This window comes from Cimex lectularius, unplaced genomic scaffold (genome assembly GCF_000648675.2).
Source record: "Cimex lectularius strain Harlan isolate CLEC.00 unplaced genomic scaffold, Clec_2.1 scaffold200, whole genome shotgun sequence".
NCBI lineage: Eukaryota > Metazoa > Arthropoda > Insecta > Hemiptera > Cimicidae > Cimex > Cimex lectularius.
Genome location: NW_019392893.1, coordinates 1,235,175 through 1,263,110, shown reverse-complemented (window position 1 = coordinate 1,263,110; position 27,936 = coordinate 1,235,175). Strand labels below are relative to the sequence as shown.

The 27,936-nt window shown below is 37.2% G+C and overlaps 1 protein-coding gene across 5 annotated transcripts in view; it reads left to right on the top strand.

The window, feature by feature from the left end:
- LOC106667745 (serine/threonine-protein kinase BRSK2) overlaps window positions 1-27,936 on the top strand; it is a 107,359-nt gene that overhangs the window by 60,782 nt on the left and 18,641 nt on the right. For all 5 annotated transcript variants that reach the window (XM_014395884.2, XM_014395883.2, XM_024229119.1 and 2 more), the window contains exon 2: window positions 26,989-27,083. In XM_014395884.2, the coding sequence (XP_014251370.1) occupies window positions 26,989-27,083 (95 nt within the window). The remainder of the gene's footprint in view (window positions 1-26,988; window positions 27,084-27,936) is intronic.

Below are 27,936 nucleotides of genomic sequence, written 5' to 3'. Positions count from 1 at the left end.
ACTTGTAGTCTGGTCTGCCATTTGTTGATTTGTTCCTTTCAGAGTCCTTACATTTAATTTGAAGATTATTATGCTGGTAAAACTTGCTTTATGTATTTATCGTATCTGGCCATCATTGATTGTTAAGTCACTCTGTTCTTGCCCCCGGCATATTTAGTAGTTGGCCGTTATTTTGTCCTCATTAAGTTTAAAACACCAGACAGAATTAAAAAGATAACAACATACCACTTCTCCTTTTACGTTCTAATTGTGCAAATTCGAAAAACACTATAACTGAAAAACAAAAATGAAAAATCAACAAGATGATTTAATCAAATTCATCAGCCTTAGTTCCACGGTTTTGCAAAATCTGTAAATGAATCCACCTGGAATTTCTCAAATGACCTTGCTGTCGATTGGTTTACCCCGAATTTATGATACAATTAAAATAAAAAAACCGTTTAATTAACAATCGAAATTTACGATCACGCACGCGATTGACTCCGAATTGGAAAATCCGAAGCACCAGCCGACAGAGCCCCCTCTTGTTTTCCATAGGAATCTTTTCTTCCGATAGGGACGATTGCTGAAATAAAACATGTACCCAACTTACTGCAAATCGTCCCATTCCGGGGGTTTCTGACTGCTTGATATGTTCTTTATTGGAACCCGGATGTTGACAAAGGCACGCAAGGATTGGTTGTAAAAACAGAGCGGTCCGTTTGCTTTACGCTCTTCATTTTCTATCTCGACCGCCTTATCTCGATTATGACCTGAATTCATTTATTTATCTTTTATCCGCGGTAAAATATTTTATTTTTTCAATAAATATACGGAATCGAAAGCAAATTAAATTAAAACCAAATTGAACGAACTTTTGTTTTAAAACATTTAGTTCTCTTTCATTTTTCAAATGTTGTCAAAATGAAATACAGTTTTTGGTCAAACGTTTATTAAATTTAAATTCCTTATTCTCTTTTAAATAGTTAATAAAAAAAATGTTTTACATTCGTTTAGAGGATAGCCGCTGGACCAAAGCCTGCGCAGGTGCCCCTGCGAGAAAATTTGCTCGATATGTCTTTCATAACAGAAGTTGTCACGCCTTGGCTCCTTACAGAGACCGTGTAGGCATGCCGCCAAATTTACGAATGGTTCTCGATCACAGTAGCGCCCTCTCTTCCGCTTTTAGGAGAATCTGGTTGTGTTTTTTTATTATTATATGTAGATCTGTTTTATTTATTTTGTCTTTCTCCGTATGTACATAAGAGTCTCATGAATTAGGTAAAGCTTTTGAAACAAGACAAGCCCTCCTCCTAAAGTCATAACAATACACATATGTAAAACGTTTAATAAAAAGAGCCTGTGATAGAATATTAATTAAATTTATTTTTATGGGTTAAGGTTCGATGGCCACATATTTATAGAAATAACCCATCGATCCTAATTTAGATTAGATTATTAATATTTTCTGTAGGTCGATGGAAGAATATCGAGTACTCCACAGGCTATCGGAATGAATGTTATGTACATAGCTGTGAATGTATTTATTTGTGCGACTGTGTTACAAAAGTTAGTTAGTTTTAGGCTAGATTATATTTTGCATTCGTTGAGGGCTGAAATGTCTGTCGAAAGTCCTTGTTGGTTGGAAAGCGACGATCTCATGGGCATTTGGCTTAAGTGGGATACTAGCGACCCAGCCGCATAACGGTGTAGGTACTTCGAGGTATAGACCTTAGGGCCAGCACATGTGGAAAAGACAACCCTTCGGGGTGAAAGTCCATCAATATTGATTTGTTAGATTTCTTGTTGTGGTTTGATAGGTAACTAGTACGCAAGTCTTTTACGTTCATCCTGAACTGCGTAATCTCACTGTCAGATACATTTTGTCAAAAAGGCACGACAGACAAAACAACACAGAATCTGGCCACCAAACCTCAAACAAATCGCTAAATTTGACTCAAACTGCGGAAACGCTTGGCCAAAATGGGCTATTTAAAAATAGTTATATTAATTAATTATCTGCCGCTACAATTAAGAGTTTCTCTTTTTCCAATCGTAAAATTAACTTTCAAATGTTATTCGCAGTCAAACATTTAATTACGAAAGTCTGAATGGCCCCCTCGTAAAATTGTTTCAAGCTTCGAATATGGTAATTTTCTCAAATCCCTTTTCTATATACTTCGCCTCCTTGGTGTAAATCTGGGAATAATTTGAGCCATAAATGCAGAATTCGACCTTCTTAAAAGTCACGTCGCCGACATAACAGCTAAGTAAGGACAAAGTTTTGGGCTTAATAAGCTCGCTTAAGTAAGAGACTATACTTTCGAGTAAAGCGTTTAAGTTTTAACCAAAAGATTAGGTTTATGCATCGAACCCTATTTTATTTTTGCCTTATTTATTATACTGTCAATACAACAGAATTGTCTATATAGCAAAAGTGTGTTTTTTCCTTTGTATATTAGTAAAAATTATTTTTTCTGCTAAGTTTTTAAATACTTTTTATAAAAATGTATTATAAGCTCAAATCCGCACATGTATGTTGATATATATCACTTCCAACAGTCCACAAGTTTTTGTAATTTTCAATAAATTAACAGCAGGCTTCCATCACCAGTTGCACTTATTATACATATAACTACCCTGATTGAGCGGCGATGGGGTACTCAATATTTTACCGCCCTCTCTCATAACACATTCACTCTAATAAATACATTCACTCTCAATACAAGCTCACAAAACAATATAAAATAAAGCGACCCTGTTTCCTCAAATAATTGGAACAAGAGACTCAAATATGCAGTGCTCAAGCAGAATGCACATACCGGGTGGCATTCCTACGCGCTCTCTATATAGAGCCAAGAAATTGCACCTCTCGACTTTATAAAAATGTTTTAATTATATTTTTTAATTTTATAATAATATTTTGAATAACCGAGGGTGGATTATATTTTGTAATTATGATGCCTTTTAACCCGTAATAAAAATTTTAAAATTCAATCACTTCGTCTGCGTTCTTTTGACAAACTAAATTTTAGATAATTTTCTAAATTAAAACCACAACGAATTTTACGGATTTTTTTCTATTTGAAATAACTTAAAAATAAGCTCGAAACCTACCTGCTAAAGCCTAGTTAGATTTATTCATTTAGATTTCGCCGGCAAGTTAAAAAACTTTTTTTAAACTAAAACTGCTATTCTGTGCATTTTTTTACATACTGTACATTAAGGTAGTCAAATAATTTTCTTAATTTTTGGTATCATGTTAACATTTAAATTTTCTTACTGATATTACTTCAGCAGCCCCTACGGTGTCATTCGAGTGTTTACTTCTCCTGTCAGTTTTTCATATAACCTCATTACAAATATTTATCTTGACTTAAGACCAATGCATAATTTACAATCAAAATTCTTGGATACCTCTTCAAATTTTGTATACTAAGAAGGTATTGAAATTTTTTTCTCAAGAACTTTGAGGTTCCTATGCGACAATTTCGATATATTTTCTAATAACAGCAGTAATAAGGTATTTTTTTAACGATGTTCCTTCTTGAAGGTGGGATAATAGGTCATCTAAAAAAAAACCACAACCAGTTTTTATCCACAACGTTTCGGATTTATTTGAATCCTTCCTCAGGTGAGTTAACGCAATGGTTAAAAAAGTGGTCGTCAGTCATTAATATTTTATAACAATTTATTTAAAAAAAAAAAAAAAGAAAAAAAAAAGCCAGTGTGGTACTTATTCAGACTAGAAACAAACGTTTTAATATTTTGAACCTGACTCCTTATTATTTTTTAAATCAAGAAGCAACAATTATGTATATGATTAAACAATTTTTGATCCAGAAAAATATCAAATTGGATTAAATTTACTCATACATTTAAATTAAACATAATCTTGCAAATTGTCTGGAATGTTTTTGTTTAATCGGTTCGCTTCCATTTAGCTGGAGACATGTCTTACGTTAGAGACGTTTTGTGTTGAATCCTTTTTTAAAAGATAGTTCCTACTCACAGTAAGTTGTTTTGCAACGATCCGGATTTCGAGCCCTTTAGCTCATCATCAGGTTGAAGGACTTCTACAACCACGACTCTCGACATGAATTGCCAAAGTGAACCCGCTGATACCTCCGCCAACGCGACGTTCCAATTAGCAGCTGATTTTTGTAATGGCGCTCAATTTGAACGTGCGAAACGCGGAAATTATAACACAAATAAATATTATAATAGTAAATACTTAATATTATTAAATTACTATAAAAATAATAACAATTAAAATAATTAATTTAATTATTTGGACGCTTGATATTATTTATGTACATATTTAAAATGGGAGGTAGATCAAAATCTGTTATATTATTAATGCATTTATCACCATGTTCCATTTTACATTTTTTAATTTCAAATTTCTCAAACCAATCTAGTTCTTTCCCTTTGTTGAAACTATGTAACACTCTTGTATTTAAATTTGAATTGAAATTATGTTTTGTTTCTGTTAGATGGTCCTTAAATTCCGAAAATTTGCTCGATTTAGGCAAGTGTTCTTTTACTCTCGTTTTTATTTCTCTACCGCTTTGTCCTATATATTTAATATCACAATCATTACAATTGAGTTGGTAAACTCCGCTTTTTGCCAAGTTGTCTACTTTGTCTTTAGGTTTTGAGAGGATGTTTTGAAGTGAACCCGTACTTCCAAAAGCTATTCTAAAACCTTCTTGTTTTTGTTGTTGTTTTGTGTTGTTTTCAGATTTAGGTTGTAAAACCAGAAACGTAGTAGATTTATTATTAGGCAATTAATTAAGGTTTTTAGTTGAGATGAAAAAAAGTTAATGGCACGAGAGGGATTCGAACCCACGACCTTCGGCTAGATACGCCGCTGCTCTACCACCTGAGCTATCGTGACCTCGATCCACTCGGACATCAACTCCCCATCTCAACCCCACCTTATGAGTTTTCCCTCCTTTTGCCATTTTTCAAATGTCGTGTAATCGGTTTGGATTCTCGGCGACAATTGAAATGGCGAAGGTCGTGGGTTCGAATCCCTCTCGTGCCATTAACTTTTTTTCATCTCAACTAAAAACCTTAATTAATTGTCATGTATTAATTGGTCAAGCGGACCACGAAAGTATTGAATTTATTATTAGGATTACTTTTTTCATTAGGAAAGTAAAATATTGTTCCTTAAAAATTTTCGCGTATATTTGTATTGTTGTAGTGTTAATATCAACTCATTATTATTCGTCAAGTATGATACAGGTCTGTATTTAAGGAAAGTCGTATAAGTGTAGAGGTGAGTCGTTCTATGACCGATAGCTGTCGATAAAGGCTGAAGAACTATCGATCGGTAGGGTGGCATCGGCATTCGCCATGACCTGGTACGTGTCAACTTGTAAACGTAATTGTTTCAGGTCATTTGACACAAAGGGACTCGGTTCTTTAAATATAAAGCCTACTTGCTTATAAAGGTTAAATGCCACGAGACACAATCCTGTATCGACAAATGTCCTTTCTTTTTAAACTCTTCAAAATATTTCCTCCTCTTCTTCGTCCCCTGAGTCTAACTCCATACAGAGTATTCTTCACGTAAAGGAAATAAATAAAAGGGTGACGGCCGATCCCAAAATCCTCGGGTGTTCCTTGATCCGGCATCACGACCCTCCGTGAAATTGCTTTATACATCACAACTACACTGTGTGGAAACGAAAAGGGGGGAACCCTGTTTATATTCGGCCCTAACTCGAGTTAGTGGTCGGTGTGCTTCGTGACGGATTCAATGTCGAAACTTTTAAAACGATACCAGGATTTAAATAAAGAGAAAACAAACATTTTTTTTCTTTTCCAAAAGATAAAGGAAAAATGCCTGTGCGTTCATAAATAAAAATAATATATATCCATCTATGTAATTCTTTTCAAAAACGCAATTCTCCAGAAAATAAACATAACAATAACCATAAATCAATCAGGATTTGCCAGTTGTTTGTTCAATATTAAATTTATTAGGATTACTATCCTTTAAATTTTAATGGATTCCCGGAAAAATAAATTGAAGTTTAATCTATAAACGTCCCTCTCTGAACAATTTAGAGATTGCATTTAGAGTTAAATATGACTTTTGATGCGTGAGACACGTTTCGGGATTTTGCCATTTTCAATGTGGGTCTGAGCGACACTCCCTACTTAACGCCTTATGTAAAAGAGTCTGACAGATGTAGTCACAATCTACGAAATTAATTATCCTATGATGACATGTTGAACAATTGTATGAACAATTAATTAAGGTTTTTAGTTGAGATAAAAAAGTCAATGGCAAGAGCGGGATTCGAACCCATGATCTTCGGCTAGATACGCCGCTGCTCTATTACTCGAGCTATCGTGACCTCGATCCACTCGGATACTAACTTCCCATCTCAACCCCACCTTTTTGAATTTTCCCTCCTTTTTGCCATTTTTCAAAAAGGTGGGGTTGCGATGGGAAGTTAGTGTCAAGATAGCTCAAGTGGTAAAGCAGCGGCGTATCTAGCCGAAGATCGTGGGTTCGAATCCCGCTCGTGCCATTGACTTTTTTTATCTCAACTAAAAACCTTAATTAATTTTTATATATTAATTTGTCAAGCGGACCACGAAATTAGTGAATTGTATGAACATTTTCCAACCTGTCAGGAGAATTTAGGGTAAAAAAAGTAAAGATAGATAGACGTAATTTTGTCTATTTCGATCATCCCGGTTCATCAGGATTCGTTGATTTTGGTGTTTAGGCACTTTGCCGGCTTCAGTGGTTGGTCTGTTTGTTAGTTTCTTGGTCGTTTGCTAGATGTAGGCGGACTATCCGCAAAACTTACAAAAGACTTACTGGAAGGCAACCGCAACCGAACCAGGATTCTGTTTGGACTCTTGACAGGGCACTGCCACTTAAGAAAGCACATGCACAGGATAGGAGTACAGACAAAAGAAACTTGTACAGATACTGCCAGGAAGAGGAGGAGACCGCAGAACACATTTTATGTTTCTGTGAAGGTCTATGTAGGTGCAGGTTCCTGCAACTAGGACAAGAAAAACCACCAAGCAAGATCCTACACCAAGGAGCCGCTGGCAAAGCTGTGGAGGCTGGTTAATAACCTGAAGTTATAAATAACAGAAGAGCACTGTAGATCTACTCAGGTCGAGGTGCAGTAGGCCTTGTGGCCGTCTCTTTTATCCATATCCCTATCCCTAGATATGTAAAAAAGTGAAAAGCGACTGACCGATATAACTTAGTAGACCTCAACAAGAAATTTTTCGTTTTTTCGTTGTTTTTTCTAAACTTATCAAAACTGATCAATTATTTTTGTATTTTAGATAAAAGTTCTAATTTATAATATTGTAAAAAACGGACATGTATAGTGAATAAGTCATGTTATATAATAAAAGCCCAAGTTAAATGTAAGATTACAGAAACCTTAACTTGATAGCATTAAATACATAAGCATAAAGTGTTAAATATTATTTTTAAACTAGATTGTAGTTGCAGTTTGGTCGTTGATCATCCTGATCTGGCTAATTTTTCTTTCTTTTTTAAATGGTGGGCTGCCGAACTGTCATATTCTGTTAACGGCCTTCTCACTCATTTACAAAAACAAACAAATATATATATATATATATATATATATATATATATATATGATAATGATGACTAGGAAGTTGGAGTTTTTGTTCCCCGAGCAATGCATCCTTTTGGCTTAAACTTTCCTAGTTGCTCGGGTACTAGCGCGATCGATTCCATTCTTCTGCTAAGAAGTATTAGGTCATTGACTGTCGTTCTTGCGATCCCATGACCTTGGTTTTCTTGTATCCCAGGTTATGTCTCCATTGAGCTGTTGCTTCGCATTCGAAGATGACATGGGTAGCTGTTTCTTCCTGCTTATTGCATAATCTACAGATGGGATCATCATTGAATATGCCAATTGTGTAGATTCCAGTAACTGGTAAATAGTTCTGTCACTCCTTTGATTTTAGCTGTGATGAAAGATCATGTGTTTTTTTGTTATCACAAGGCTAGGTCCAGGAACTATATTTGGTCTTACTGATCTTCCTCTGGCCAATGTGTCTGCCTTCACCCAAAATTTGTATCCTGATACTCAAGAGATCATCAGGTTATTGTTTTTTCTGAGGTCTTGGAACTTTTAGATGCATTCACTGACTAGTTTTGATGAGATTTTTTTACTTGCTAATGCTTTAAAAGTTGCTTGGCTATCCGACCATACGAGGATTTTTTTGCCAGTGTAACCTCTTTTAGGTTTTTGTAAGGCACAAGCGTTGATGGTATAAAAGAACGAGGTGAACTTCCCTAATAAGTTTGATTGCTCATATTTTTTGATTCCTTCATGTGTTTTGGAGCCATCTGTATTTTTAAGAATGGGTGTCTGAGTTTATTGATTATTATTGTATGCCCGAAGTTTTAGTTCCTACTAGTTTGATTGTTTTTGGTGCCTTGGTGTGCTTTTCCTTGCCTCCCCTTGTATAAATATTTCCGATAGAGGTAGGTTTGGCAGAGTTTCTAGTGCAATTAAAGAGTTTTTTCGTTGTCTCTTTGATGCTTAGATTTGCCATTCTTTGAATGCTTCCCAATTTTTGGGTAGTTTTGATCAACCAGATAACAAATATACAAATACATACAAACTGTACTGTTACACAATCGGGAAACACCCCTGTTTCCCTTAAAAATCAGAACAGGGGACACCCACTCTCATCCCCTGACTGTTCATGTTGGGTGTCATTCCTACTCGCTCCCTGTTAGGAGCCATGGCGCGGCATTCCTCGATTAAGTCTGACACACTGACAATTCTCATAATGTTTCGTCTGTCAGACGCGTTCCGGATTTCACCTTTTTCTGGAGTTCGCCTATGTGACATATCGGTTTTGTCCTTTTATACGTTTAATGACAAGTTGGACAATGAAAACCCACACCTTGATATCCCGTAATTCCTTATCTGTAAAGAATGTATTCTATGCACAGACTATACCAAAAATAATAATGAAAATAATATCCGTTGACAGAGTAAAACAAAGGAGACAAGGCAGACCAGTATGATCATAAATGATCAACACTACAACCACCAAAAAAATCTCACAATTGATGGCCTATTCCAAACAATATGAACGGTAGAAAAGAAATACTAGGCTTGTCAGGATTATATGGCTTATTGATATTTATCATCATATCCTTCTACTTTTACCATTCTTTTATTTGATCTATTGATTTACCCCAACCCTCAAGACTGATCTAAAAAAGTTACATAATAACGGACAGGACCGCCATTTTATTCCTACATAATAATTAGTTATCTATTACAAATTTATAATTATTAAAACGTAAAGTAAATTCCTGTCATACAGAAAGGATTACGTCAACTAATCGTTGGGTGTCTTGGAGGGTGATCACCTTACAATACATTTTTCATACTATAATCAATTACGAAACCATGGGCGGTGCGGGGATTCGAACCCAGAACCAACTTTGTGACAAATTCAAAAATGCCAAAAGGGAGGGAAAATTAAAAAAAGGTGGGGTTGAGATGGGAAGTTAGTGTCCTAGTGGATCGAGGTCACGATAGCTCAAGTGGTAGAGGAGCGGCGTATCTAGCCGAAGATCGTGGGTTCGAATCCCACTCGTGCCATTGACTTTTTTATCTCAACTAAAAACCTTAATTATTTGTGACAAATACGATTCGGACGTCCTAACCATCGAGGTCCCCTTATAATTATTAAAGCAAGCAACGACTTCTTTAGTCTTTTATCACCGTCGATGATTTTTCATGATAATGAGGAAAGACAGCGTAATCTAGACGGTATTGCACAATGATTATGTATGTTAATCTCTTTAACACATAGTGTGGTATAATTTAATTGAGCATAACGTATGTCTTGAGGTTTAATTAAATTTTCTCGCGATACCGATCGTTTAACATTCCAGTTAAGGGTTCAGCGAGTAGACGTGAGAACGGCGAGTAATTGAATTTGCCAATTTGCGAGGGCGGCTGCTGCTGCTGCTGCTGATGCCACGTGAGACGATGTTCAACTGTTGATCCATGTATGCTTTTTTCATTCAAATTTTAAAAACAACATTTAAAAAAAATAAAAACGATCTATATAACAATGTTTAGGCTTAGTCAGCCAGAAAAGTCTTAATTTGATTATCGTCCATCGCTTAGCATGCAATCAGCAAATTGTGTCGTGTGTAGATAAAACGTGCATCAATGTTTTATGAGCAATTACTTGAAGCCTGATGATTTTTATTAATATAATCGTAATAAAACTATTTATGTTTTTAATTTAGCGTTTATATAAATGGATAAAATCTTTAAATAAGTGAACTTTTAACGCAGTGCCGTATTAAATGTTCTCGTACCTTGTGAAGCGCAAGCATTTTATCACGGGCGTTTAGAAATTTTGCAAGTATGTCGGTTTAGCCGTGAATAAGGAATTATTTCGCGAAACTTTAAGCTTTGTGTTACACGAGCGAAGTTTTAACGAGCAACGACCAGCAACAAAGTCGATGCAATAAACTTTCTACATTAGTCACTATTTTGCCACTGTATTATCTCCTCGAGCCAAAACGGAAAAGAGTGGAACCTGCAATCTGTCTTATTTATCACCGGCCAAAAAAACGTTTAGGGATTCACTTAGCGCTTGTATTTCTTCAATGGATTTTTTTTCACTTCTCACAACCGCCCTGAGGCCATAAACTAGTGAAATCTTGGAAGTTAGACACGCAGGACCTTGAAATATTGAACGCGCCCCCCGAACCCGTGGAATGCGCCCCACGACCTAGTTTCCTCTGCCCGTACCAATGGATGACGACGTGCGACGGCGATAAAAGTTTCAACAAACCGCTGGTAAAATGTAGCCGGTGGCTAAAGCGTAAATTTTACAACTAACAATCCACATATTCTGCGATTTTTTTGTTTCGAAAATATTGATTCGTAGAAAATGTGTATTGTAAGAACCAAAACTGCCTGGCTGTAAATAATTGATATTTTGATCACAGTATTGACTTCACAGAAAGGTATTGCCATGTATTGCGAGGGGGCGTCAACTTCAAGGTCCCAACTGCATTGTAGCGTTTACAGCAGAATTGTATGCGATTTGGCATGTGCTTGGAATGATTCGGGTCAATGGTGGCACAGCCTACCTAGTCTACACCGACTCTTTCTGCATAGCTACTCCCGTCCATGACATGTTCTCCGTCGACTCCCTAGTTGTACTCTTGTTGGAGAAGTACCAAGAAAGTAAGTATGAACTGAAGCGTCTCGGGAAAACGGTGATTCTTGTCTGGGTACCCGGACATGGTTGGTAACGAAAAGGCGTCCCGACCTCTAGACGTAACCATCACATTCCTGGCCTCTGACGCTAAAAGCAATACCAATGAAACTAAGTGCTTGATAGGTAGCTCTCGGAAGGCATGACTGAAGGGTCATTCTTACCCGATCAAGTACAGGCCATGCGAGGTTGCCACACGGACACTAATTTTTGGGCCAAAGCCCATGTATGTGAATGTAGAGGAAAGGTTGCTTGATCTGTTCCTCTGAATTGAAGGGTGCCATTCCTTGGCTCCATTTAGAGAGCTGAAAGACATACGGTTGTTTTATTGCAGTGCTAATATTTATTAGCGTGAATGTGCAGTGTGAGAAGGTCGATGTTGGAATATTGAGTACCCCAACTCAATTAGGTTATTTATATAATGTGTGTAGAGAATGACGGAGGAATGTCGAGTATAAAACTAAACCAGTCCCTCTTGTCGTTGTTAAACTGTTCAGTCATTTCCGATCACTTTAGTCTACCTAACTTCGCAGGTTTGGCCTGTCGGATGCGCTTCGGCTTTCCATTTTCAATACTGTGTTACTGTTCACTGCACTTAACAGGAACTAGGAGATTAAGATGAATAAACAAGGCACTATGCACGCTCACATAAAATGAACGGAGACCGTATGTCAACCTCGTTTGACCTTTCTTTAATCGGGTGAGGATGACCCTTCTTCTACGGGTCAGATCCTCCCACGGACACCCAACGACTTGATACACGAAACGTTCGGCTCTGCCGCATTTGAATTATGTTCTTTTTGTATTTTTATAATCAGAGGGTCGGATCGAGGTGGTTAATTCTGGATGTTGGCAATAAAATATTATCTTAACGTCTCGGTTCGTTTATTCGCGTTGTTTTGTCCAGACTTTGTTCGTATGACGTCATTTTCAGAGAATTTCTATATTTAGTCCTTTGCCACCATACTTTATTAGATTTTGTGTGATTAAATATGTTTGCTCAATTCGATTTTCCTGAAATAACCAATTATTTACAATTTTAACAAACTCCTAGGCTTTACAACAGCACAGATTTTTAAACATTAAGGTCATACTACGGTTTCACTACTGCCTTCCTCAAAATAACCTTTTTTTTTTATATTCTATATATTATGTAACAAAGCCTCAGTTAAAACAATATTATCCATTTACTTTACGAGAAAGCTAATATTTTTTTTCTATTCTCAGTACGCCTATTCTCGCTGTTTTTGTCAGAAATGCATGCATTTTCAGTGTAACGTCTCTATTTGATTAGCTCAACAAAATTTCGTACTCAAAAAATTATAATTTAAAAATTTAAGTAAAAAACAACTATTTTTGTCGAAAATAGCCAATTATGTATAATTTTAACAGCACCCCTGCTTCATTTTTTTCTGAAGTAATTAAGATCTATAACTTTAGAACATTAAAAATAAATAGAAAGGTTTAAATTAAAAAATTAAAAATTATTTCTCTCAAATTACCCATTTTTTAATAATACATATTAATAGTGAGAGATTTGATTTTATCCATAGACAAGATTGTCTTTATTATTAATTCTATTATATTTAGTGGTCTATTGACCAAATTACTTCTTTCAATTAATTAATCTTGTTATAAGGTTTTGATCGAAATGAAAAAGTTAGTGCCATGAGCGAGATTCGAACCCACGACCTTCGGCTAAAAACGCCGCTGCTCTACCATTTTAGCTATGTTACAGCTATGTCGCTATGTACTGGAGCTCTATCAACTGGTAGAGCAGCGGCGTATTTAGCCGAAGGTCGTGGGTTCGAATCCCGCTCGTGGCACTACTTTTTCATTTCGATCAAAACCTTACATGAAAAGATTAATTTATTATTAATGTTTTGTATCCTTCCTAAATAAAAATATAGTATTTTAATAGCTTATTTATTCTGTACCGTTTTGGTCAGTTGGATAATTTTTCGTATTCGTCAATTTTCCTATTTAGTTTTTCTTCACGATTTTATTTTTGAAGATTTTATGAGAGATAATAAATATTTAATATTTGTTATGTGGAGTGCTATTAGATCAAAACAACCAATTTTATCAGTTTGCTGTTTTAGGTCGGTTTAGTTTTTTTTAGCATTATTTAATTAATGCCCTTTTCCTTCAAAATAACCCACTTAAATAAAACGCTTTGTGTAAAATTTACAGATATCAGTTCCAATCATTGTTACCTTCGAAATGACGAAATATTTATAATTTTGTTGTTGAAAAGCACTGGCGTGTGTCCAAGGGACGCTCGGCTTTTGCGGTTTCGGCGAAACTAACCGCACCCATTTACGACTGAAAGTATATTAAGAGTGAATTAACCGATCGAGTTTAGCTAGTATGCAGATCGTCCTCATAAGGTACTTTTTACTTCAAAACAACATGCGCCTGTTTTAACTTTACCTTTTCTGTTAAAAAAAAGACCAATCATTTAATTCATTTTCTATTCGGGGTCTACATGAGATATTTTTTTTTATTGTGTTTAATGTTTTTACAGTAAGAACTTTCGCAACTTCTCAACTGTGCAATAAAAATAATAAAAGGGTCTCAGCACGAAGCCTTCCAGCTGTTTCGACCCTCACGACACAAGTGTAATGCGCAACTGTATCGCATGAATCAACAGATCCTAATTCGAATAATTTCCGCTTTAACAGTATGAAAAACGGGATCGGTCAAGCTTTGTTTTTCAGTAGGAGAGACTTTGCGAGTAAATAATGGTTGAATTCGAAAGTTTTCGGAAAAAATAAGTTTGCTAGTGTTACACAACTTGAACTTCACGGTAAAGTCATGTGGAAAGAGCGAACCGATCGAAAAAAAGCTTGGCTCTGTTTTATCCCAAATATTGCCCCTGCAATAAATCTCTCGGGTTTACCGCACCCCTGGACATTAGGAATAACCTAATTTTAAACCAAAGAAGAAAGCAATAAACTGAGCAAAAGGCTAAATCGTGAAAAAACCAAGAAATAAAAAATAATTAAATATTAGATCTATTATATTTAGTGGTCTGATTGAACAAATTACTTCTTTCAATTAATTAATTTTTTGATGTAAGGTTTTGGTTGAAATGAAAAAGCTAGAGACGTGAGCGGGATTCGAATCCGAAGATCGTGGGTTCGAATCCCGCTCGTGGCACAAGATTTTTCATTTCAACCAAAACCTTACATAAAAAGATTAGTTAATTGAAAGAAGTAATTTGGCCAATAGACCACGAAATATAATGGATTTAATAAGTAAAACGAAGTATAACTTTACTATCAGCTCCCCGTGACCACTTCATGTGTCGCCGAGAATCGAATCCTGATTATACGACATTTGAAAAATGGCAAAAAGGAGGAAAAATTCGAAAGATTATAGGTTGATATGTGTAGTCGGTGTCCGAGTGGATCGAAGTCACGATAGCTCAAGTGGTTAGAGCGGCGTATTGAGCCGAAGGTCGTGGGTTCGAATCCCGCTCGTGGCACTAGCTTTTTCATTTCAACCAAAACCGTACATAAAAAAAAAGGCTGTCTCACACTGTATATTTTTTACCAGGGGTTTTCAGCGAATGATTAACAAAAGCTTTTCATACAAATTATTTTTACCTAATATTTAATTAATTAATATTAGATTAAAATAATTTGTATGAAAAGCTTTTGTTAATCATTCGCTGAAAACCCCTGGTAAAAAACATACAGTGTGAGACAGCCTTTCAGATCAACATGGTCAAGAAAAAACACTGTTAAATGTATATTTGGTTTATTAATTATTCCGAAATCGTGGGATTTACAAACATTGTTTACATTTAACAAATGAATGTAAGATGTGGAAAAATTGTAAATCCCAGGCCCTGAAGATGATCTCAATAAAGATCGAAACGTTGGCACGATAAAGAAAACGTTTCTCTCAAACCTACATCACACCAGACCGCATCTCACGATTTCGGAATAATTATTGATTAATGGTCACTAATAATCACCACACATTTATTGTTTTATTACTGTGCTTTTCATGTATAAATTTTTTCTATTTTTGGACACCATTCCAAAGCTTTACTTGAAACCGTCGTACCGTGATAAAAGTTATGGCATTTCGTATTTTCAAGTGAGGATGAAGTTTAATACCTCGTAACTTCAACCGACTACTATTTTTTAAGTTTGTGTTGAACTAAAACCACAAAAAAACATTAATTTGACAGTTTTTTGTTATTGTGTTTACAATTAAGTTTCCTTATTAATCAGTACGTAGGGTGGATAATTTTATGTACTTCAGTCTTTAATAATTTAAAGACCTAGATTTACCAAAGATTGTTTTGTTCGTATTTAAGCCTCCTCTCGATAAAATTTTGAAGTCTAAATTTTATAATAAACTCACAACGCTATTTCATTGTTTTGCGGGGATTTTCTCTGACACTTAAAAAACGGGATAATCTATATTTTTTACGGCGGTTTTATCTTATCTGCCGTGGAAGCTTCGTCAGGGGAAATTGACTTTCCTTTCTGCTGAAAACGGCGCGTGTCCTCCCCTCAGACATTATCTCCGTTATTCCAACTCGAAAATGTTGTAATATAACGTTGAGATACAGAAAGCTTTCACTTCGCTATTCAAATTCGAATATATTTTGTATAGGGCGATTCGCTATTCGCATAGGGCTGCAAAGTTGTGAAGGTGATTCGCAAGGGCGAAATAAGACATCGATCATTACAGGAGTTATGCTGGGGCCAAATCAAAAGTTAATTTGCTTTATTATTAAACCCGTTTTGTTTAATGTAACTCAAAAGGAATACTAAGGAAAATTTTGAATTGATACAATTCAAAGCCGAGCTGGAATGGATTTCTTTTACTATATGATGATGATGAAAGGAGATTTCAAGGAAAGTGGGGTTTATGCTCTCCAAGCACTGCAGCCTTCTGGCTTATTCTACTTTCCTAGTTTCTTAACTCAAAAGTCCTTCTCCTAAGAAGTACTAGCTCACTGACCGTCGATTCTACAATTCCTTTCCGTTTTCTTTGTATCCCAGGTTACGCCTCCATTGAGTGGTCCTTCGCATATTTCATCTTCATTGCTTAACATACAACTGGCGTCATCATTAATATGCTTGTTGTGAAGATATTTATCTCAGATCCCAATGACTGGCACAACACGTCTCTTCATCTTGTACGAAAGGAATATGTAAATCTGTATGTGTAGTTTGGTTCGATACATAAAATGGAGCATCTAGTATTTTTCGTAGTATTATAGACTGGGCAGTTTGAATGCGGTGGATATTGGAATGCTTGGCTGAACCCCACACTTCCAGTCCGTAAGTCCAAATCGGCTTAACTATGGTGTTGTAAAGCAGCCTTTTATTTTTGAGAGGTAAATTAGAGCGTTTGTCAAGAAGTCGTGCAAGAACTCTAAATCGTGTCATAACCTCCTGACGTTTCAGTCTTGTGTGAGGATTCCACGTCAGGCGTTTGTCGATGTACAATCCGAGGTACCGCACCTTGTCCGCAGTTGGGAGGGGAATATTGTTTAAGAAAACAGGGGGGGGGATCTTTTTACGAAGAGTGAAAGTAATGTGGGTGGATTTGTCTGTGTTAAATTTTATCCTTTTCTTTTTACACCAAGACTCTAGTAGTATGAGGTGTTGTTGGAGGTTTCGAGTGGAAATGACAAGGTCGGAGTTGCTAGAGAGAATTGCCGTATCGTCTGCAAATGTGAATGTGGTGGTTTCGGGATGAGATGGCATGTCAGCTGTGAAAACCTGGTACAGTGTAGGGGCCAGAACGCTACCCTGAGGAACACCAGCATGGATAGGAAAATATGAAGAGAGGGAATGGCCTTCGATGACTTGGAAGAATCGGTCAGTGAGGTAACTGTGCAGTACGAGATAGTAGGTGGATGGAAGGATGCCCTTGAGCATGAACAGCAGGCCCGGGTGCCAAACTCGATCAAAAGCTTGGCTTACGTCAAGAAAGGCTCCGGAACAGTACTGTCCCATCTCAAGGGAGGATGAAATAATGTCTACCACGCGGTGACACTGCTGGACAGTTGAGTGGCGGTTGCGAAAACCAAATTGATGGTCTGGGATTATGTTTTGAGAATTTAGAATCGGAAGAATTCTTTTCAGTAGGAGTTTTTCTAAAATTTTACCCAAAGTAGGTAGTAGACTTATTGGCCTATATGAAGTAGTACAATGTGTTGGCTATTTTGGCTTAGGGAACATTCGAATATACGAGTGCTTCCAAGCTATATGGAAGTAGGTTGTACGAAGAACAGAATTGAATCGGTATGTAATGAATATGATGGCCTTTTTGGGAAGATGTTGGAGAATTTTTGGAGTAATAAGATCAAAACCTGGAGCTTTCTTGGATTTTAGGTGTTGTATGGTAGAACGAACGTCAGAAGGTGAAAAAGCTTTTGGAGGGAGGGATAATGGAATCGGTGAAAGTAAATATTCATTGATAAGTTGTGAATAAGTATGGTCTATTATGTTGGCATGTGTGGGAACACTGTGTTCAGGTAAAAGGCAAAAGCATTCGCTTTTTCCTTATCTGACTTGGCCCAACTGCCGTCGACTTGGCGAAGCGGGGTAGATATTTTGTGGTAAGATAGAAGATTTTTAGCTGCCGCCCAGTAAGATTAGTTTTCTATTGTTAGTGATTCAGTAAATCGTCTGAATCGGTCGGAGCGATATGCTTGCAATTGCGTAGTTAGCTGATGTGTTAGTTTATTCAGTTTTCGTTTATCTGAAGGGTAACGTGTTCTTCCTGAAAATCCACGATCTTGAAAGAATTCTTCGTGAAGATTGGGCTGACCTCGAGCAAAGAGGCATTTCCAGACTGGTAGAAAGTATACCGATGCGTCTTCGAGACAAGAGAAGGAAATACGCGATATTGATTAAAACAAATTTTATCAGTCTGTATTTTTTTTTCATTTTCCTTAGCAATTTACATTTTTTTTACTTTTCTAAACACAGACTCAATACTAAACATTAAACACGTGAAACTTTGATTCATATATAAAAATATATACAAATTAAGTTATTTTACAAGTGGGCAAAATAGTTTGCCTGTCAGTGTATATTTTGTGTTTATAGATATTTTCTGTGATGGAGAATTCTGTTTGTATTTGTTATCACAAGAATAAGTTCAGGGCCTATTTATGGTCTTAAAGATTTGGCCAGTGTGTCTGCCTTCACTTTACCCAAAATTACTTTGTGTCCTGATACCCAAGATATCATCAGGTTATTGATTTTCCTCGGGTTTTGGAGCTTTGTGATGGATTCACTGACTAGTTTTGATGTGATTTTTTTACATGCTATTGCTTTAATATCTGCATGACTATCAGTACTTCCCTAATGAGTTTGACTGCTCATATTTTGGGCTTTATAAAAAATTCTTAATCCGGTTCTTTCGTGTGTTTTGGAGCCATCTTTATACGTCATAGGATGTTGTAAAAAGGGTTTCCGGGATCAATCTCTATTTTGATTTGATTAATTATAGTTGTGCGATAGTTCACATCCAGTTTATTGTTTATGGTGGGGATTTTCATGTAGAAGTAGGCTGATATATTACTCGGCGCTAATCGACTCGTGATCCTATATACAGCCCCAGCGTGGACACACAGTCTACGGTCAGCCGGCTGGAAAACGCTAGAAATGGCGCAAAGAAAAGCATTGCTAGCTGTTACCCAAGCCTATCGGATAGTTTCACAGATGCGCTCCTAGTAATAGCAGGGCAACCTCCAATTGAATTGTGGGCGAGAACGCTTGTGCGAAGTGGGAGCTGCAAAAAGGAATAACCCCATGGAAGCCAGTAAGCACCGAAAAAGAAGCTGTAAATTGGGTTCTGGTACAGTGGCAACGAAGATGGAACAATATTACGAAAGGACGATATACATATATATAAACTTCACGAAGATCCGTCCGGGTAATGTTCGCCGTGGCAAGAGTTGATGATCACGTCGTGGGCCAAAATGGAGTTTAGTATAATCTTGTTAGGAAACGGTAGGCTTCCCCCTCCGAAACCGAATCACCCTGGAAGTGAAAAGCCTGTCCCTCACTCGTTTTCCACCCGACGTTGAAAAAAAATCCTCGGAAATTTAAGACTTTTGGAAAAATGGCCATTATTAGTTTATTATAAGAAAAAGATGGCTTTTCATCTCGAAGATTCGATAAAATTAGTCTTCGCTTTTGATTTATTTTTCAATGAAACATTTAGGTTCTTTTGATCGTATTAAAACACAAAACAGAAAAAAGTAAAATATAAATAACTTTTTCATACATAATGTATTTTTCCTTAAATACTTACTTACTTTAATTTTTGAAATTTATTTCTATCCTATAAATGTTTTCTTATTACAAATGTGATCACAGTACATTTTTTCTCCACGGTCACAGGAGTAACACTAATGTTAGTACTGCACTCAGACGATACATGCCATGAGTAAGCCAACTGACTAGTTGAGTAATGCTAGGGATTAAGAAGCAAAGAGATCTCGAGGCCATCGTCGTTTAAGGCGACGTGACCGGTTCTCGGGTGGGAATGTGTAGAAGGCTCGAAGTGGTAGGGTTAGGATGGATCGAGAGGTTGGTTGAAACATGTAGAATCGGGAGCAGACCAGTTCGTTGGCAAAAGGAATTACGAGGATGTTGTGAATAGCGAGGTTAGTGACTAGTAAGGAGCGACGATTTGTCTGAGAACTTTTGATTGGAAGATTTAGACGCGCTGGGTGTTGGATGTCTTGGTAGAACCGCGCAGTTTCCTCCGTACAGTGTACAGTGGTGGGGCAGACTGTATTTTTTTTTCTTCCCCAGTGTGAACGTACACTGAGTACATTTGACTTCATTCAGTCTTCTCCTCCACTTTTTGCACCAGTCTTTGATAAGCTCAAGGTCCTAGATATTGGAGGAAGCTTGGATAGGATACGAATTATATAACAAAATTGCTGTATCGTCGGCGAAGGTGGGTATTGGGGTATGAAGATAGGTTAGCAGTATAGATGATATAACGGATAGGACCAAGAATGCTCCCCTCTTGTAAGCCGGCTTGTATCGGTTCAATATTCGAGAACCTCACACTGAAGTGGCGGTCTGTTATGTAGGATTTCATGATAAAATAATAAAGAGTATGTAGGAATCGTTTAAGTTTATAAAGCATGCCCGGATGCTAGGCTGTATCAAAAGCTTGTCTAGGAACGTACCCAAGCAATACTCTTTGTTCGGAAGAGCAGAGGAGATAGTGTTGACAACTGTGAAACCCAAAGCCATCCAGCACATCTTGGTAGAACCCCTCAATTCCACTTCTTATGTCAAAAGTTGTCTTAGTATAGTCTTGTATAAGGTTAGTTTAGTGTTGAAGCTGTCTTTTAAGTCCTGTGTGGGGATTCCACATCAGTCTGCTGTCTAAATATAGACATAGGTATTTGACACGAGTGGATGACTGTGTATGTACACTTTCAGTCTTGTCCTCCACTTTTTGCACCAGTCTTTGCCAATCTCTTCGATATGGAGGTAGCTTGTGTAGGTTTCGAGTTAGAGAATAAACTGCGGCTTGATGGTTGGGGTTGCCAGGACAGAATTATCGATGATATAAAGGATGGGATCAGGAATACTCCCTTGTGGGGCATCTGCTTGTATCTCATTTCCGAGAACTCATTGCCTCACCAATTCTCAAGCAGCGGTCGGTTAGGTAGGATTTCAATAAAAAATATTATCTAACTGTACTTGATTTTTAATTCCAAGAGTATTAATAGTTAATAGTCTAATCTTTACTTCGGGTTGATATATTTAGATAGACAGTGAGCTCTCAATGGGATTTATACATGGCATTGTCTCAGATTCTTGTAAGCTGCATATAGTATAGTTGATTAATAAATCCATGTTATAGGAATGACCCTTAAATCTCAGTCGTTATGATTTACACTTTGCTTGATAGTTTCTATCCGCTAGATAAGCCTCGCCAGTGCCCAAATTACTTCATGTCTTGTATTCAAGCTTATATTGTGATTTGACAACATTTGTAAGTTAAGTGACCATAAATGTTTATTCCAATATCTTTCCTTTATGTTTTTATTTAATAAATTAAAGTTGTTAAAGTGTTTTCTTCCTGGGAATCCTAGAATCTTAAGTATGTCAGAACCAGTTATTTATTTTGTTTTATTTTTAATAGGTCAACAATATTAATATCAGAAGAATAAGATTGGTAAATTATTGTTTCTAGAGGATATGGAAGTACATTAAGTAACCAATTAAATAGTTTTTGTAAATACAATAAATTTGACGCGCTTAGCGGCTATTTAAGTTAGTATAATGTGATCAGGTCTATTTTTTGGCAGCCGGTACTGCATTTGGACAAATCTTTTGTATAAAAATAGATATTTTAATGGCAAAGGTCGTGAAAGCCAAGGGTGGTGGTAATCGATAATCATAATCCTAATCGTGATGATGTCTACTACGCTAAAGTCGTCGTGAAGTCTGGATAACTGGATTGTGATACAGTTCTCAGCAGTTGGATTGTCGGTGAAACTTTTCGGAGTGTTCCGTGCGGGCGGTTCACGCTTACAAGGCGAGTTTAGATTTTTAGAGAGGAATATCAAGCGTCAAACTTGACACAAGTCGTACACCCAGATATACAACATTAAAGCAATAGTGGAGAAAAAAAGGCCCATTGGTAGTTCTCCAACGATACTAAAATGTTGTCTGAATAATCTGTACGCTGGTGTCAATATCACTTGCACTATCACTTCGTAGGAGATCTCGCGACCATCGTCTCATCTGTCGACATTTTTGATGTGTTCACCTACGGTGGTTGGGAGGGTTTTGCGAAATTTTTGATAACGAGAGAGGATTTCATCTTGAAAAAAGGAATATTTAAGACAGTATGTGTAGTGGAATTTGGATGCGGCGGATGTTTAAATGTTTGGCGGAACCCCACGCTTCCGGCCCATTTTGGCTTAACTATTTTTGAGAGGCAGAACTTTTGTCAAGTAGTCGCAGAAGGCCCTCTATCGTGTCATAACTTCTTGACGTTTCATTCGTGAAGCTACCACGTCAAGCGGTTGTCGATGTACAGTCCGAAGTACCGCACCTTTCCTCAGTCGGGAAGGGAGTATTATTTAACTGGAGGCAAGATCATTTTAGAGTGAAGGTAATGTATGTGGATTTGTCTGTGTGTGAAATGTTATTATTTTCTTTTCACACGAAGACTCAAGTGTGTAAGAATTTGGGAAAGGTTTCGAGCAGAAATGAGACAGGATCGCGGTTACTAGATTGCAATATCGTCTACAAATGCGACTTTGGTAGCTTGAGGATACAATGGAACGACACCTTGCTACACTTGACATAGTGTGGGGGCCAGAACGCCGTGCTTCGGAAACCCAGGTAGCATAAGGAAATATGCTGAGAGAGAGATGCTTTCAATGATTCGGAAAAACCTGTCAGTGAGAGAACTGTGCAGCATGAGTTAAGTGAGAAACTAGCAAAGAATTACTACAGTTAGAGACGGTCAAACTCGGAGGAGTGATAGGACTATTTTCCGATCACTGGTATCGGAGAAAACAACTACACGACGTATTTAATAACGTCCCATTTGTAGATTATGACTAATCAGTGAATACATCCAAAAACTCCAAAACATGGGGAAACAACAACTTGATGATATCTTGGGTACCAGGACACAAGAGAATTTTGGGTAAAAAAGCAAGACACACTGGCCAGAGAAGGATCTGAAAAACCATGTATAGTCACTGAACCTATTCTTCAAACATAGGAGAAGTGGATAAACTCGAGCGGTGCTAAACCGGAAACTTATACGAAAACCACCCTCACCAGACTGACAAAATCACTGCTACCGATATAGAAGGCTATACTACAGAGTGATAATACTATTTACCTTATTTACTAGTCACTGGCATCTGAGAAAATAGTTACACAACATAAGCATATTTAATGATGACCCAATTTGTAAGTTAAGCAATGTGGAGGAAGAAACAGTAACTCATATCACTTTCGAATGCGAAGCAACCGCTCAATGGAGACGTTGGCTCAAAGAAACCCCTGGGAAAGGAATATCAACGAGTATCAATGACAATCAATGAGCTAGTACTTCATAGGAGAAAGATTGAGTGGAGTCGAACAGCACTGAACTACGAAACTAGGAAAGTACAATAAGACAGAAGGCTTGGGGAACAAAAACCCCAACTTCCTTGTATCCACCATTATCATCACCATCATAATAGATGGAGGGAAGGTTGCTCTTGAGCATTAACAGCAAGACCGGGTGACAAACTCGATCAAAAGCTTGGCTTACGTCAAGAATGGCCCCAGAACATACTGCCCCAACTCAAGAGTAGGGAGGTAATGTGTACGACACGACGGCATTGTTGGATAGTTGAATGACAGTTGCGAAAAACATTAATGAGATTTTATTTTGAGAATGTATGATTGGAAGAATTATTTTTTAATTATTTTCTACAATTTTATCTAAAATTGGCAGTAGACTTATTGGCTTATTTGAAGCAGTACAATGTGCTTGTTTTAGGTTTGCACTAGTGTTTTCATGCTACAGAGAAGTAGATTGTAGGAAGAACCGAATTGAATAGGTAAAAAGAAAGGTAAAGATCAATTATTTTAGAAAAAATGGGGTTCTTCAACATTCTTTCTACTGGAGCGGAGGTCGTTTTCAAAAACCGGGTAATATTGTACAGAATATAAATTGGTCGACCTAACGTTTAACGTCTGATCCAACATAAATATGCTTGCGTTTGACACTCAAGGACAAAGGGTTTATTTTTCACCTAAAGCACGTGTACTACACTACAGTTTGTATCGATCAGAATCGCGTAAACAGCTGACAACCCCTCTTGATTGGGTCGTTTCTGAAACCCCTCTCCCCTTTTGTTTAATTAAACGGGATAATTACCGTGAAATTATTTTCTACCGGCTGCCCGTGAAAATGTTAATAAACAGACGCTCAATTGTTAGTTTAATAATATAGATCGTATTTCATCCGCGATAACAGGTTTAGAGCTCTCCGGTGAGTTATCGGCTGTAAATTCGGCAAGGCAATAATAACGCCGTGCTTGGATAAGGGATTTACCGAATTATTATACCTCTTAGGAAAATCATATATTTTATTTATTCAAACCAGCCATACTCGGGCTCGACCAACTTCAAATTTGCCATATTCTTTCAAACAGATGTCATTGTTCAAAAACCGGTCAGTTCAATTCAGTTCAGTCAGTTCAACAAATAGCTGAGGTCACTTCTGGCCCAATGCGTGTTCTTTTTTTCTGGTCTTTCACGCTATTTTACATCTTCCAGCCACTTGAGCGTCCCAAATCTGTTACTGACTCTCTGCTTTTATATGAAAACTAAATCGATATTCTAAAATGCCAGCCCTTCATTTGTACCTCAGGATGTGCACTGAATAGACACAAAACATTATATATCACCACAAGCGCAGAAGTTTTGTCACATTCACCCAGAGTACTCGATATTCGTCGGGGTGGGGTCGAGCCCACTCCATTCTCGCTAATAACTTACTTTTACTCTCCGACATCACACTCAACCACCGTTAACCAACCTCTTCCTTTCACGCTAATAAATTACATTTATTCTAATATATTAACATAAATATTACATAGACACACTACAAACACTATATACATTTAAAAATCCCTTTATCCCTTAAGTACCGACTAATTTGTGCTCGCAGCCGTGCCCCGAGACTATGCACAGGTCAGATGATACGGTGAGACAAAGGTCGACAGTTATTCCAACCTTGCGTAATATTCTGCATTTATTTGTTTATATGTAATATCTGCAGGCAAGGCTCAAAAAAGAACAGTCATGAGGTTACTAACATAATCAAAAGAATAAGCTAAAATAAATAATATAGAAGTAACAAGGTATAGCCCATTGAGCACATGTGGGATGCGTTGCTGAGAAAGCTTTTCGATGATCATCCGAAGCCAGTTGACCTACAACAACTGAGTGCAGTTGCAACATCTATGGAGTGAAATTCCTTATGAAAAACCTTATTGATAGTATGCCTGCTAAGTTTTAGCTAACAGAGGACATTAGTTGTTTAAAAAAATTATTGTACCCAATGATTATTTGGAGATCGTGAGACGCGGTCTGGTGTGACGTAGGTTTAGAAGTACATTTTCTTTATCGTGCCAACGTTTCGAGCTTTATTGAGATCATCTTCAGGGCTCAAAGTGTGTCACAGGGCACTCTCAACACGACACACAATAATGACATATCTACACAGAAAACAAACACTAAAAGAAAAGAAAATGTTTTTCTAAACCTACGTCACACCAGACCGCGTCTCACGATCTCCAAATAATCATCAACTAACGGTCACTAAACACATTGTATGGATTTAAAACCTTTTATTTTGTTATTGTTCAAAATCTTTTAATTAAATTTTCCTTTAGTAAAAAATACAATAATTTCTAATAAATTTTAATGCAATTTATAATCAAAATAAATGCTAGGGAAAGCAAATACTACAAATTGGCAATATCAGTATTCATTTTTGAGCAGTTTACTTTCGGGACCTCACCGTTCTTAAATATTTGGTCATACCGACCATACAGTAATTCAAAATACATAAAAAACTTGAACCATGAACTGATGGGCACTTGATCGCTACAGTTCGCAAACCAACAACCACCAACCTAGTTTCATTCAGTCACTTCAAGAAATCATCAACATTTCCTAAACATTTCTAAGCTGGCTAACTTAGTTCCTGTTACCTTCAGTATTAACATTTATGAGACATTTGATGGTAATTTTTTAATTCATTTTTATGGCTATTCTTTATTGGTACTGGGCTTGAAGAAATGTTACAAATTGGCGATCAATTAACCGAAAGGCACGCATTTTTCAGCCGGCCGAGATCATTATTAGTGTATTGGAGACTTTTTTTTTATATGAGTGGAGGGTGCGAAGCAATTGATGATCGAAACGTGTTTGACGAGTCGATTACGAATAGAGTAAAAGTGCACGAGGACCCTCAACCCGGTGCCCGGTGGTACTTGGCATTCCTTCCACTTCGTATCCTCCCGACCGTTCAGTCGTATTTATCTCCAAATTGAAATTATAGATACGACCCGGCAGTTTGATCATATATTTAACCGTTTGAAACCATTTTATGGCGAGTCGATCGAACAAGTCAGGCTCATTTCTCATTCTCATTTCGGAATGATAAATATTGCATGGAGTTACTCGGACGGATATATTTCCGAAGAGACAAGAGCAATCTGAAGTTAACACAATTCCAAAAACGGATCAAAAATCAAATTTAGCCTTATTAAGTTTAAATTTGTATAGACGGAGCCAGAAAAGTGATCAGTGACGATCTGTTTATCATATGTACATCAACTTGCAGACCAATCATCACAAGCTTTAATTATTTTGTAGACTGATCGTTTCCGTTCATTTTGGTCAGATATTTCGCCATCATTACAGGTCAACGCCAATTCACGTCTTCAGAAGATAGGAGGTGATAAAAATGTTTGGCATAAGATTTTTTAAATTGTAGCTTGATCTTCGACCATCTTGGTCTGCCTGGTCTCGCCGGTTTGGTCCATCAGACGAATGACCGGAACACTGAAATCATCAGACAGATCAAACTAGTGAAACTGGATGGGCCTGGATAGTTTGATAATCTCATACCTCACCAACAAACCTCAAAATATATTTTTTTTTGTTTCAGGTCTCGTCAAGCTGGGAGTCCACTGCGTTACCAGCAAAAAAGTCGCCATCAAAATAATCAATAGGGAAAAACTTAGTGAATCTGTTTTAATGAAGGTAAAATTTATTATTTTAGTTAATTAATATTATTTTTTAGCTTTCATTCTTCTTTCACCAGTCCTAGGTTTTCTTTTTGTTATTTTCATTTTTTTGGGCGCTCTGATGAGAGGGTTTTTTCCGACAAAGACATTGTTTCTATTCCACAACGTTACGGCCATTAAATGGTTATTTTATCGTTATTAGGACTCCTACTTGCTGATCAGTCAAATTTATAAACCAACAATGTTTAAAAAATAAGAAAAAATTAATTAATCTGTTTTTAGCATATATGCTGTATTCACATTGCAAATGTGATCACAGTACTTTTTTTTTCACACGGTTGCAGGAGTCAAACGAATGGCAGTTCTGCACTCAGAGGTCACATGCCATGAGTAGCCAGCCAATGATGGCACTCAGTGTGAAGGATTAACGTGCAAGGAAGACTCGAGGCCATCGTCGATTAAGGCGACGTGGCGATTTCTTGGGATGAGAATGTGTAAAAAGGGCTCAAGCAGTAGGGCTAGGATGGATCAACAGGTTGGTGTGAAACTTTTGGAATCGGAAATGCATCACTTCGTTGACAAAAGCAATTGTTGAGAGCTCATAGTTCACGGGCATTGTGCTGAAAAAGTAATGGCTTTGAGCCAAAGGCCAAGCTCCCTCCTCTGGAAAGGTCACGGCAGTAGTAATACCAGTGCTGCACCCGAAGGACACTGGTTCTCGGGATAGGAATGTGTGGAGAAGGCTCAAGCAGTACGGTTAGGATGGATCGAGAGGTTGGTTGAAACATGTAGAATCGGGAGCAGACCAGTTCGTTGACAAAAGGAATTTTGAGGTCGTTGTGGATAGTGAGGTTAGTGTCTAGTACGGA